This window comes from Stegostoma tigrinum, chromosome 14, assembly GCF_030684315.1.
Source record: "Stegostoma tigrinum isolate sSteTig4 chromosome 14, sSteTig4.hap1, whole genome shotgun sequence".
Lineage (NCBI taxonomy): Eukaryota > Metazoa > Chordata > Chondrichthyes > Orectolobiformes > Stegostomatidae > Stegostoma > Stegostoma tigrinum.
The window spans coordinates 57168919-57183502 of record NC_081367.1 but is presented as its reverse complement, the minus strand read 5'-3'; the positions used below and the strand labels follow the sequence as shown (position 1 = coordinate 57183502).

The window sequence follows — 14584 nt, the reverse complement described above, 5'->3', positions numbered from 1 at the left end:
TCTTGAAAGTGTTGAGTGGTCAGTTAGATCTGCAGTGTCTCCTTTAGTTACAACCTTTTTGTTTCTCTCTTTGTTTTTGAAAGAGAGTTTGACGATAAGCCCACTGGGTTGGTACAGCAGATATGATCATTATTCAGCATTTCTCTCTGATGGTTTGCACTGAAGTAAGATTTCCACATGAAGATTGAGCTTTGGGGCTGTTACAGAGTGAAGACACATGGGTTGTAAGTCACTGACAGTTTCCATGTGAAACCTTGCTTTAATCACCACTTGGACGATCAACAAGATGATGGCTATTTTTGGAGCATTTTTAAAAACTCACTTTTGGGATTGAGAATACAAGTGTCAGTTTCCTGAGAGCTGACAGCTTCCCCACAGTATTGCAAACAAAGCTCACCGCAAATTCCAATTCCTCACCCTGTTTCTCTGGATTTCTTGATGATGAAACTACCCTGGTGCCCTTCCTCTATCCAGTTAATGTAAGATGGACTAGGTAAAGATAACAGATTTCCCTCCTTAAAGTGCATTAGTGAGCAAGATGGGCTTTTATGCTTGCTTTAAGTCCACTTTTTTTGGTATTAAACATCACCAGTCATCAAAATGAAACTTGCACCCATGTGTCCAGAATATTAATCTGGCTCTGAATCACAAGTCCACTGACAGTAACACTAAACCGCGGCCTCTCCATTGCTATAGCACCTTTCTCAAACCTGTATGCTTCATAGTCACGGGTAGTTTTAGTTAGTGTAATTGCTGCTGTAATACAGGATAAACAGTTTCCATTTTTCACGCAGCAAGATCCCACAAATGGGTGATGTGACAATGACTGGACAATCTGTTTTTTTTGTGATGTTGGCTGAGGGATAACTACTGAGAATGCATCGGGGTAATGTGACATATTACCGTGAAATTTTTTCACATGCACCTAACAGGGCAAATGAGGAACTTGGCTTTGTGCTTCATTCAAAGGACAGTGCAGCACTCCTCAGAGCTGGACTCCTCCGTACTGGACTATGGCGCAGGCTTGGAGAGCTGAAGGGCCTGTTCCTATGCTGTAATTTTCTTTGTTTTTTTGTTCCTATGTGGGACTGTTGTGCATGTGGCCATCTGTAACTTCTAAGTATGTGTGTTCATTAGACTCTTACGTGATCTAACTTGTTTCAGGGTGGTGATCTGGTCCAATACGAAGAATCTTGCAGAGTTAAACAGATTATTTGTACAATGCTGCCACAATGTACAGGTGTTAAGAATAGGCTGTACAATATTGGAGGGACTGTTGGGAGGACCTGGTTTTAGGTCTGTTTGCCACAAAATGATACATTCCTCCCACCACAGGCTTGCATGGAATCATTGGAGTAGGTAGTGCTAATTGCATGCAATCAAACATTAATCCTTTCAGACCCTTGCAGACCAATAGACATTAAGACAATAGCTCATAGCATGAGGTCTGAGTTATGCCACTGAGCTCTGACTAATAACAAATAATTATATCTAAAATACTCTTGATATCAAAATGAAATTTCCTTGTAACATGTTTAATTTCTTCCCCATTTGTTAGCCTTGTTCAGATTGACCAGATCAGATCATTTGATGCTCTTGATGCTGACCCCATTTGGTGCTTCTCGTTACTGCAAATACAACCAAAAGCACAAGGCAGTGAACTCGGCCAAGGCAATATTCACCCTTCTCTTTATTTCAACACTGAGTCTGGTCTTGTCATCTCATGTGAGTGTTTGCAAGCAAGATCACATGCAGACAGAGATGGGGCGAAAACCAGAGAGTCAAAGATAGTAAAGTTAGTGTTGCATTAACATTACCACCTCTGCTTTATCTAATCTTCCTGCTTTAAATTGGATATCCTCAAACCTGGCAGTTGAGAGTTACCTTGTCCTGAGGAGTGTCCTGGTGGCCCCAGGAATTAACGATCGATTGAGAATTTTTGTCTTGCATTTGTTCACAACATGAAAAGTGTTCACACTCCATTTCCTCTCAACAGCTTTTGTTGCTTGCAGACATTCTGGGCATAAATAAAGAAAAAACACTTCAGATAATTCTTGACTGTCATTCACTCATTTGGTTGAATGATGGAGTAGGCATGAAGGGCTGAATGGCCTGCTTCTGATCCTAAAATAGTTCCTTGACCAACGGGCTGGTCAACAATGTAAAAATGGTGATCAGAGATAATGGGAACTGCAGGTGCTGGACAATCCGAGATGACAAAGTGTGAAGCTGGATGAACACAGCAGACCAAGCAACATCTTAGGAGCACAAAAGCTGATATTTCGGGCCTCAGGTCTAGGCCCGAAACGTCAGCTGTTGTGCTCCTAAGATGCTGCTTGGCCTGCTGTGTTCATCCAGCTTCACACTTTGTTATAATGTAAAAATGGTCTCCTTTTCTTCCTCTGAGTTTGTTTTATTTTTCCAACCTGCAATATTTATGTAGTGTTCATCTGAATACCAGGAAATCTCTTTTGCTTTTCTTTTGAACTCATGTCATAGAAATGTTTACATCTACTGTAAAGATCATATATTTTTATTTTCCTATATTTTTGATTGTGGACTGTAATATGGAAAGGGTTGTTTTCAAAAACAACATTTGTGGAAGTGACTGCCGTGCTTTTTAAAAGAAATCTAACAAAAATTGTTCTAAGTGTTGTTTACTCTGTTGGTTGTTGAAGCAATGAGGATGTTATTGCAGATGAGCTAGAGCCAGGGTGTATACAAAGGGAGATTCGGACAGCAACAAGTAGCTGATTGGTCCATGAGGTGGTGACCAATTGCAGATGACAAAGGTCTTCTGCCTGCCAATGCCTTTGTGATTGATTCTCAGGTAGCTGAACAGCTTGTGGGTGCATACAAGATAGCCAGAAACATTTAGACCTCTGAACGGGAATGTGCCATCTATGAACCCAGTGGAGAAGGACCATTGAACAGTCCTCCCAGTCTTTCCCTCTGCACATAACACCCTTTTTTTTTCTGCCTGTGTGTAGGGTGAGTTCATAAGGAGGTTAAGGTTTTAACTAGCAAAGTTGCGAGTTGATTGTTCATAATTGTTTACTTGTAGCTAGATCTATATATTTGTAATAAAAAGTCATTCTTGTTCAGTACAGAAACATAGTCTGTGCTTTGTCACCTAGGCTTAAAAAGAAAGATCATTTGGGGGATTTTGCAAACTGTGATCAAATCTTTAACTTAAGTGATTAATCCATAAATAGTCAACATTGATTTCCAACATCTACTGCAGTGAATCATGATGTTGCTTTATAAAGACCACATCGTTTTATCTTTCTTTATTTTCAACTATGAACCAAAATGGAGAATGAATACTGCTGTAAACCAAGGACTGTGGAATGAGTTGCTGCACAAGTTATTGGAATGCCTTGAGTTGTGTTTGCACGGTTGTTTTGTGTAGGCTAATATCACAGTACTGTGAATGTGATTGCAGAACTGGCTACTCCCAGAATCAGATTGCTGATTGGTTTGTGGCAATAGGACCAGTTGTGGAGACCAGGAGTCATCAGCAGGTCATAACTCTCTGGCTACTGGACAGATCAGCACAGTGTAGGGGCAGAAGCCTCCAACTGCAAAAGAGAAAGACTCTGTCTTAATCTCTCTCTGCAGTGAAATAACCAAGACCCAGAAGATAGCAACTAGTGGAAGAGAATAGCAAGCTATAAGCTGTTGCCTCCAACCAGGCGCTAAAAGTCTGAAAAATGTGTGCCTATGGCTCTATGCCCTGAGTAAAAAAAATGAAATAATGTCAAATGTATAAGAATCTCAGATCAGAGGGTCTTGAGAAGTAGAAAGAATGCTGTATTGAATACTGTGGACTGGTGCCTTTGAACTGTGCTTCCTCAGTATAACCCCACTTCTACTGCTAACACCCATATTTATTTGTCTGTATCTGCCTACATGTATATGTAGAGGTTTAAGAAGAGGACTAGAGTTTCAGCCAGCCAGGAGAGATATTTGTTGACTATTTTTATTGTTGTTTGCCTATGGGTGGAGTTTTCCCCTTTGTGACAAATAGTAGTTCATGTTGAGTACAGAAAAGCCTGACAGGTAACTCATTAGACAGATGCATTGTGGACATTTTATTCAATCTTTAATATTTTAAAAGACCCCAGGAATAATGGAGTTCAAATACTGACCCTCTGGCAGTGCAGCATTGTGTCAATACTAAGCATCTGACAGTGCACACTCCCTCAGTACTGATCCTCCTGCAGTGCGACACTCCCTCAATACTGATGCTCTGACAGTGCACACTCCCTCAGTACTGACCCTGACCCTCCTGCAGTGCGACACTCCCTCAATACTGACGCTCTGACAATGCAGCACTCCTTCAGTACTGACCCTCTGACAGCACTGTCCCCCTGAGTCATGCACTCAGATTGTTGGCCTGGAACTGATGCGTAAATCCTGGGAGTGCAACTTGAACTCATGATCTTATCTGCAGACACCGAAAGGGGCAAGGGTAACCTTCTTGTCTTCAGGCTGCAGTCTGGATTTGTGTGTGTTTTTAGAGCCTGTGATAGTGATCCTCTAGCCCGAGGCCAGTGTGGTATTTACTTCATTAATTCAGCTATAATTTGCTTTCTCTGCAGGGACGACATGTTAAGACAGGACAACTGGCTGCAATCAAGGTTATGGATGTCACTGGGGTGAGTTATCTCCGTTTGTTGAAAATGGGCTGTCTCAGTACAAACTGACTGACTGAATGTGAAATGAGAGAGTTATTCATGTGTAAACCATTGACTCCTTCAAAAAGCTCATACATAGACTGGTATGAAACATTTTGAAACTGACAGGCAAAATCATGGTGCCACATTGGCAATTGCTGATTTATAAACTAGCATTAGCCACACCTCAGGGTCAAGAGTCCTGCCTCCTGTTGATCAGCCCAAGGCAATCTCTCTCTCCAACTCCCAGGACTCTGGAAAGGACTTAAACCCCGAGGTAGGGAAGATGGGAATTTGTGGAAGGACAGAAGTTCCCAAAATAGCTGGAAAGAAGAGAATGGGGATAGTACAGATTGTATTCGCACAGGAAACAATACTGACTGGAGCAGGACGCAGCCCTGCTCAATGTGAACTAAGAGTGGAATAACTGTGCAGGAATTCCTGGGAGGTGATGTTTGGAAATGAAGAATGAGGTAGCGAGGTCTGAGTGAAGGATGAGGGAGAAATACTTGACTGGGGACTGGTGTTATGAAACATTGAAAATATGGTGGAGGGAAAGGCAAAGACTGAGCAATTATTTGGGATGCAGTACTGATAGGGACAGAGCTGTTACTGTATAACACCGGGATACACTTTTGGTGGGGACAGGTCTGTCACTGTGTAATACTGGGGTACAGTATTGGTGGGTACAGGTCTGTCGCTGTATAACACTGGGGTACAGTACTGGTGGGGACAGGTCTTTCACTGTGTAATACTGGGGTACAGTACTGGTGGGTACAGGTCTGTCACTGTATAACACTGGGGTACAGTATTGGTGGGTACAGGTCTGTCACTGTGTAACACTGGGTACAGTACTGTTGGGGACAGATCTGTCACTGTGTAACACTGGGTACAGTACTGTTGGGGACAGGTTTGCTGCTGTATCTCTCTTTATGCAGAGATTGTAGCACTTTGTAAGGGCTCCTCACTCCTACTGCTAGAGAAGGTGGGGTCTAAGTGTAGCCCTCTGAGTCAATACCATGCTGTGTCCTCACACCCACCACCATTGCTGCTGCCTAACAGCAGTGAGATGGCAGGTACACTTTGCTGCGTCACACATTTCTCATTTTCCCTTCCATTACCAGCGTTGCTGTGCTGAAACTAGCTTTGCATTTTGTGTGGGGTGGTTCAAGTGTGCTTTATTTGTCCTCACCTCGCTTTGCCCCCATCAGACAATAGGAGGTAAAACATTCTCCTTTCAACAGCATCTCCTCCCTGCAGCCATCTTTAGAAATCTGGTGACACATGACGGAAATGTTATTGTTCCAAAGCAGTCACAGTTCTGACTGTAGATTATGGTCCTGTCATCTCCCTACAGCTTAACACTGAGATCTTAATGATGGGCCTAGCTTTGACATTCTTGGCAAAATCGACTCTGGTAAAATTTCTGTAATTATTTAATCTCTCATCCCATTTCTCATTCACTTTTTGTGAAAATAAATCTGTACTTGACTGTTTCCCACCTCTTCCATTGACTGCGCAAACCCCCCCCTCCCATTTCCCAGTAATGACTAGTTTGGCTGAACCTAATTGAAGGAGCCCCAATGTTGGCTGAGATTATTAATCTGATGAAAATATTTAAACTGGCGCCACTGGAAAGCCCTTTACAGAGAAAAAGAAACACTGACTTGCATTTCTGTTGAATCTTCCACCGCCTCAGGACAGCATAAGAGCTTTTGCAGCCATATTTCACTTTTTAAAAGATAACAGCTGCACTTGGTCTCCAAACGGGGCAGTCAAAAATGGTTGGAACCTTCATAGATGCTTCTTCTCCAGTCTGGGTGGTCTTAGGAAGAGATTCCTTGAAGTAATACAGACCCTAAGGGATATGGGATTGTACGAGAGAACAGAGCTCAAAGATCAGCCATAATATTATGAAATTTCATTTTTGTTTTCTTCATTCACAGTATGTGGGTGTTGCTGGCTGGGCCAATATTTTTTGTTCATCCCTAGCTGTAGCTTGACAAGATTTCTGTGAGCTATCTTCTTGAACTGCTGTAGTCCATGCGCTGTATGTAAACCGACAATGCTAGTTGGGAGGGAATTCCAGGATTTTGACCCAGGCACACTGAAGGAGTGTCAACATAGCTTTATGTCCGGATGATGAGTGGTTTGACGGGGAACTTTCTGTTGGCGGTATACCTACTGTCCTTATCCCGCTAGATGGTAGTGGCCACGTATTTGGAAGGTGTGGTCTAAGTGTTGCTGAATTTCTGCAATTCATCTTGAGGTGATTGTATCAGATGTGGGTGCCACTGGCAAGGCTACAGTTTGATACCAATCCCTAATTGCCTTTCAATGAAGTGTTTTACTAGGACACTTCAGAGTGGAACACATTGCTGTGGCTTGGACTCACATGTAGGTCAGACTGTATAAGGCTAATAGATTGAATCCCAGTGGAGTTGGATGGGTTTTTTAACAGTAATTTGTCACAGACACTATTTCTGAGACTAGTTTTAAATTTGAAACAACGGAATTTATATAATCGAGCCACCCTGGTTGGATTTGAATCCATGTCTCCTGAAGGTTAACCTGGGCAACAGCATGTTAGTGAGGTGACGCTACCACCATGCCACAGCCCCTTCACAATTTCTTTTAGGCAGAATCTGAGAACACATGAAATAGGAGTGTGACTGAGCTGCATGGGCTCCAACTTTGCACTACTGTCTGTGGAGATTGTGGTGCAGTGATAAAGCCAATAGACTAGTCAACCACAAACTGATGCTTATAGGGGCATCAGATCTCCATCATGGTTTCTGGTGAGCATAACTTCAATGAATTAAAATCTGGAATCTGAGTATGGCTTCAGAAATGGTCACCGTGACAATTTATAAAAACACATCAAACTCCTATCAACATCCTAAGAGCAATGTTTTATAAACAGACACATCTACTGTGACTCTATCTCATAGTAAATTAGTGAGTCGGCCTAGATCTTCATAGTTTTTACAGAGTTATTTTCAAGTACACTTCTGAATAAATTCCTTCCAAGGAGATAATTTGCTGCAGAAAAGCTTTCATAACAAAGATGATAGAATCAAGCAGCAGAAAATGCAGGCCATTCATCCTATCCAACCTCTGCTGGCTCTTTGAAAGAGTTTTCCAATTAGTCCCAGTCCTCCTGCTCTTCCCCCAGATCCTAAAAACACTTGAAATAGAAAATGTTATGTAATTTCCCCTCAAATGTTTTAATTAAATCCACTTCCATCGCTTGTGTCAGGCAACCTATTCGACACCACAGCACTTTTGTCAAATAAAAAAAATCTCCTTCTCTGCCTCCTGATTATTTTATCCAATAACTTCTGATTGTCAAAGTGGAAATAATACATTCTCACTGCATCAACAAGAGTTAAGGGAAAATTTGAGACATCAACAGGAAGCTGGGTCCAAGTGAGGGTTGAGGAACAGGAAGGCTGCTTATTTGATGAAAGGAAATGGGTTTTCGGTTTTATAAAATTCATTAGCTTGCTTACCCCTTAATACCACGTTGGTCACGCTCAATCATTTTGAAACCAAACTGGTACTGAAATGAATTGTAGCACAGTACATGAAGAAAGAGGCCATTCACCCACTGTTGATTCTTTCAAAGAGCATGTGAGTCAGTCCCAATCTCCTCTCTTTCCCTTTAATGCCTTCAGTTATTTATCCACTTCCCTTTAAAGAGTCCTATTGAATATGTACCTATCACTCGACTGAGGCAATAAATTCCAAGCCTTATTCATTCATTCCACAATTCCTTTGCCAATCCAGGTAACATCTGTGCCTTCTGATTATCAACTTTTCAGAAAATGTTTCTCTTTCCTTTATGTATCTAAACACTTCCTGACCTTTCACACCTCCCTCATTACTGCTTTTTCTGCTTTCTGGAGAACAGAAGACCACTAGAAATAAAAACAGCAGTCGGCCAGCGAGTTTTGAGAAGATTTGTAGCTCAGGTTGAATTTCTGGATGTGAGTTTGCTCGCTGAGCTGGAAGGTTAGTTTTCAGACGTTTCGTCACCATTCTAGGTAACATCATCAGTGAGCCTCCGATGAAGCGCTGGTGTTATGTCCCACTTTCTATTTATCTGTTTAGGTTTCTTTGGGTTGGTGATGTCATTTCCTGTTCTTTTTCTCAGAGGATGGTAGATTGGCTCCAAGTCAATGTGTTTGTTGATGGAGTTCCAGTTGGAATGCCATGCTTCTAGGAATTCTCGTGCGTGTCTCTGTTTAGCTTGTCCGAGGATGAATGTGTTGTCCCAATCAAAGTGGTGTCCTTCCTCATCTGTATGTAAGGATACGAGTGATAGTGGGTCATGTCATTTTGTGGCTAGTTGATGTTCATGTATCCTGGTGGCTAGCTTCCTGCCAGTTTGTCCAATGTAGTGTTTGTCACAGTTCTTGCAAGGTATTTTGTAGATGACGTTTGTTTTATTTGTTGTCTGTATAGGGTCTTTTAAGTTCATTAGCTGCTGTTTTAATGTGTTGGTGGGTTTGTGGGCTCTGATGCCTCGAGTTCCGAGTAGTCTGGCAGTCATTTCGGAATTGTCTTTGATGTAGGGGAGCTTTCCATAACGCTGGGATCCCCCACCAATCACAAATTTATCCTTTCTGAAGTGTGCTGCTGAGAATCAGGTACACTATATTCCTGGGGTCGCACAGTTGAGCCTGTTTTGCTGATATTTTGAATCTGTGCTCCTATTTATAAGGCTCAGGATCTCATCTGCATTGTTCAATGCATTGTTTAACTGCTTCAAATGATTTGTGCAAATGTTTACATGGAGTTGCATGAAATAGCCTCACCTTCCAAACTAAGAGTTTGAAAAATCTCATCTGATGGTTTGCATAACTACCTAACTAGTTTCAAGCATGTTTGTTGCTTTTCACAGGATGAAGAGGAGGAGATCAAACAGGAAATTAATATGCTTAAAAAGTATTCACACCATCGAAACGTTGCTACCTATTACGGAGCCTTCATTAAAAAGAATCCTCCTGGAGTTGATGACCAGCTTTGGGTAAATTGATGCCAATGTTATTTCATGATGGGTCAGACATGCTGCATTGAAATAAAATTTTCCTTTCAGCGTGTAATCAAGCTGGAGCTATTTACAGAGGAGTGTCTCCTTAAGGCCGTTTTGAACCTCTGTCTCTTAAGGTGTCAGCCATTGTTGGACATTGTTCTTCGCTTAGTAGTTGCACCCTCAGCACTTGGTACCAGAGATAACATGCATCAGGGGTGACTGTCTATGTGGCATTGGCATGTTCTCCCTGTTTGTGTGGGTTTCATCCCACAGTCCAAAGACATATATGTTGGGTAGATTGTCCAGGGTCGATTGCCCACAATGTCCAGGGATGTGCAGGCTAGGTGGCCTACCCATGGGAAATATGGGATCACAGGGATAGGGTGGGGGATGGTTGAGTCTAAGATGGCATGGTGTTTGGAGGTTTGGCGCAGACTCATTGGCTTCTTTCCACACTATAGGGATATGATGCATGTTCTTTTCTTGAAGTACTATGCTTACCGTGCAATAGAAAGGACAGAGAAATTCTGGAGAAGGTGCAAAGAAAGACAAGTTACTAGATTAAGACCATATGAAATAGGAACAAGAGTAGGCTATTTGGCTCCTCAAGCCTGCTCTGTCATTCAGTCAGATCATGGCTGATCTGACACTCCTCATGTCCACTTTCCTGCCCTTTCCCCATAACTCTTGATTCCTCTACTGATTCTATTTAAATCTGCCTGAAATATACACAAGGCTCAGCCTCCACTGTCCTCTGGGGCAAGGAGTTCTAAAGAATCTCTTCCTCTGAGATAAGTAATTCCTCCTCATCTAAATTTGGCATCCTTCTTTTCTGAGATTATTCCCTGTGGTCTCGCGTTCTCCAAGAGGGGAAAGGTCCTCTCAGCATTACCGTGTCAAGCCCATTAAGAATTTTGTATGTTTCAATGAGATCACTTCTCATTCTTCTCTACTCCAATATGTAGAGATCTAACCTGTTTAGTGTTTGCTCCTAAGACAATCCCTACTTACCATGGATCATCCTAGTGAACCTTCTGTGAACTATCACGTTAAAGAGGAGATGAAGACTGCTCTTGGCATTCCAGATATGGTGTCATCAAAGTTTCCCTATTCTTATACTGTGTCCCCATTGAAATAAGGGCCTGTATTCCATTAGCTTTGCTAAGAAAATTTGGCTGCAATACATTTACTTCCTCCCTCCAGTCATTACTATCTATTTTAATCAGCTGTGGTCCCAGCACTGATCCCTATGGAACCCACTGCTCGCTGGTCACAGCTCACTGACCCCCCAAAAAACCCCCTTATACCCACCTGCTGTTTCCTGTCCAGTAACCAATTCCCTATCCAAGCCAATATACTACCTCCAATAGCATGGTCTTACCCTAAAACTTAGCCCTTTGTGATGAAGCTTGCAGAATGCTTTCTGGATGTCTAAATACAATCCAATATAATACATCAGTACTGTGGGGCAATTATTAGGGTCTATTAGAGACTGAAAAGGCAGTTACTCTCTTTCTTCGGAAAAGACTGAGATATGGCCTGGAAGGCAGTTTTAAAATTAGGAAAGACTAAAAATGTTGCCACATTCTTAGGTAGACGAGAGCCAGGCCCTGTCATTGCAAGATACTAATTCATCTAACAAGAAATTCAGGAAGAGTAATGAGAACATGGAACTGGCTACCAGAAGCGGACACTCCACTCCCGCACATCCCAGATGTCCAAGGTCTTCAAGGATCGCAACTGTCCCGCCACAGTGGTCGAGAACGCCCTTGACCGTTTCTCCCGCATTTCCCGCAACACATCCCTCACACCCCGCCCCCGCCAAAACCGCCCAAAGAGGACACCCTCATTCTCACACACCACCCCACCAACCTCCAGATACAACGCATCATCCTCCGACACTTCCACCATCTACAATCCGACCCCACCACCCAAGACATTTTTCCATCCCCACCCTTGTCTGCTTTCCGGAGAGACCACTCTCTCCGTGACTCCCTTGTTCCCTCCACACTCCCCTCCAACTCCTCCACACCCGGCACCTTCCCCTGCAACCGCAGGACGTGCTACACTTGCCCCCACACCTCCTCCCTCACCCCTATCCCAGGCCCAAAGATGACTTTCCATATTAAGCAGAGGTTCACCTGCACATCTGCCAATGTGGTATACTGTATCCGCTGTACCCGGTGTGGCTTCCTCTACACTGGGGAAACCAAGCAGAGGCTTCGGGACTGCTTTGCAGAACACCTCCACTCGGTTCCCAACAAACAACTGCACCTCCCAGTCGCGAACCATTTCAACTCCCCCTCCCATTCCTCAGATGACATGTCCATCATGGGCCTCCTGCAGTGCCACAATGATGCCACCCGAAGGTTGCAGGAACAGCAACTCATATTCCGCTTGGGAACCCTGCAGCCCAATGGTATCAATGTGGACTTCACCAGCTTCAAAATCTCCCCTTCCCCCACCGCATCCCAAAACCAGCCCAGTTCGTCCCCTCCCCCCACTGCATCGCAAAACCAGCCCAGCCTGTCTCTGCCTCCCTAACCTCTTCTTCCTCTCACCCATCCCTTCCTCCCACCCCAAGCCGCACCTCCATTTGCTACCTACTAACCTCATCCCACCTCCTTGACCTGTCTGAGTTCCCTTGACTGACCTATCCCCTCCCTACGTCCTCACCTACACTCTCCTTTCCACCTATCTTCTTTTCTCTCCATCTTCGGTCCGCCTCCCCCTCTTTCCCTATTTATTCCAGAACCCTCACCCCATCCCTCTCTCTGATGAAGGGTCTAGGCCCGAAACGTCAGCTTTTGTGCTCCTGAGATGCTGCTTGGCCTGCTGTGTTCATCCAGCTTCACACTTTATTATCTTGGATTCTCCAGCATCTGCAGTTCCCATTATCTCTGACCAGAAGGAATCATTGAGGTTAATGGTGCAGATGTGTTTAACGGGAAGCTGGATAAACCATCAGAGCAGGTTTAGATTTAGATTTGATTGCCACGTGTACTCCAGTACAGAAGCACGGTGAAAAGTGTATAATCTTGCCACACATGGCGCCATCTTAGGTACAAAGGTACAAAGTAATCAAAGAAACAAAGTTTAGGATTACCTTCATAGATTAAGTAGAAAAATAAAGAAATAAGGTAATGTTGCCATTAAAGCCCTTCTTTATATAAACTAGAAAAATGAAGGATAAAAGGATTATGGAACAGAGGGATATCATGGTGAAGTAAAATTAAGAGGGGTGGGAGGGGGTCAGGATGGAATACAAATAATAGTATGAAATACTGGGGCTGAATGCTTTGTTTCTGTGCTACAAAGAATTGTAATTTTTAAATGGGATTAATTACAAGCGATTTATCACAGTGGAAAGGAAGAAAGCTTCTTCACACGGAGCATTGCGAAAGAAAGAACTTGTATTTCTACAAAGCCTTTCACAATGTCAAGACATCCCAGAGTGCTTTACGCCAATGAGCTATTTCTGAGAGATAGTCAGAGTTTCTCTTTCTAAAGCTTCCCTTTTCAGAGAGTGTCTCTCATCCTTGTAGATTTCAGATCTTATTATGAAGATAGAATAGCTTGCATGTTGCTTCAATGTCAGAGAAAGTTGGCTTAGTAAAAGCCATATCTTTTTTAACATGCATTTTGCGTAGACTTTGGAACAATGACTTGGATTTTTACATCCCAAGACACTTCTCGGAAGTATTATCAAACAATATGTGACAGTGATCAATGTAAAAAGGCATTGGGGCAGGTGCTTAAAACCCTGGTCAAGGAGAGAGTTTTCAAGCAGCTTCCAAAAGAGGAGACAAAATGAAGATGAGAACTTCTTAAATTGAGGCATTAAGAGTCAGAGGGTCAGTGTAGGTGTACAAGTACAGGGATGGTAGATGAACAGGACTTCAAGTGTAATTGTATAAGACTGTTGGCCAGCAGGCATTAACTGGAATCTTTAGTATAGCTCTGCCCTCTAATATTCAAAGTATTGTTTCTGAATGAGAGGGTTGTAAGTTCTACATTCCACAGTTTACAGCCATGTTCTATTCAGTTTGTTAGTATCTCTGTGGAGATAACAATGTCTCTTAGCTGGTGTTAATGTAGGTAACTAGTCTGAAGCTATCTTAGTTAGAATGGAATAAGCTACCTGTTATTTGAGTACATGCCTCTGCTGCTGAAGACTTATTTATGGTTAATTCTTCACCACTTATTTGAGTAAGCCCCACAGACTAGTGTTGCAGGAAGGATTGTTGACAGCAAGTCTACCCAAAGAAAATCCTAGCTGAACTGAGTGTCAGCATCTCTTCCAAAAGGAGTGAGTTGTGATAATGGCAGCAGAGTTTTGAAATAATCACAGGTTGTCAGGGTGTTTTGAAGATAAAAGTTCATCAAGGAGACTCTTGAAATAGTCAAGTTCAGAGAGTTTCACAAAAGCATGAGTCAGACAGCACCTTGCAGTGAGCTACACAAAGAGCTAATAAGACAGGCAACCAAAAGCTTGGTGAAAGAAATAGGTTTTAAGGAACATCTTAAAAGAAGAGCGTAATAACATATAAAAATTTATAATGCTTAAATATTTTAACTGTGCTCAAATACTGAGCTTTTCATTTCCAATGTTGGGAAACCAGAAGAAACAAAAATCATGCTCCGGTTTTTTCCCACAGTCTGAAGGTGTGTAGGTTAGGTGGATTGGCCATGTTAAATTGCCCACAGTGTCTGGGGATTTACAGGTTAGGCAGGTTAGCCACAGTAAATGCAGGGTATGGGAATAGGGCAGGAGGCCTGGGTCTGGATGGGATGCTGATTGGAGGGTTGCTGCAGATTTGATGGACTGAATGGTCTCTTTCTGTAAAATGGGGATTCAATGATTTGA

General features: G+C 42.8%; 1 protein-coding gene across 10 annotated transcripts in view; it reads left to right on the top strand.

Moving 5' to 3' along the window:
• The window catches only part of LOC125457484 (TRAF2 and NCK-interacting protein kinase), a 228425-nt gene that overhangs the window by 114601 nt on the left and 99240 nt on the right, over positions 1–14584 (top strand). For all 10 annotated transcript variants that reach the window (XM_059651186.1, XM_059651181.1, XM_059651180.1 and 7 more), the window contains 2 exons: positions 4605–4661; positions 9586–9711. In XM_059651186.1, the coding sequence (XP_059507169.1) occupies positions 4605–4661; positions 9586–9711 (183 nt within the window). The remainder of the gene's footprint in view (positions 1–4604; positions 4662–9585; positions 9712–14584) is intronic.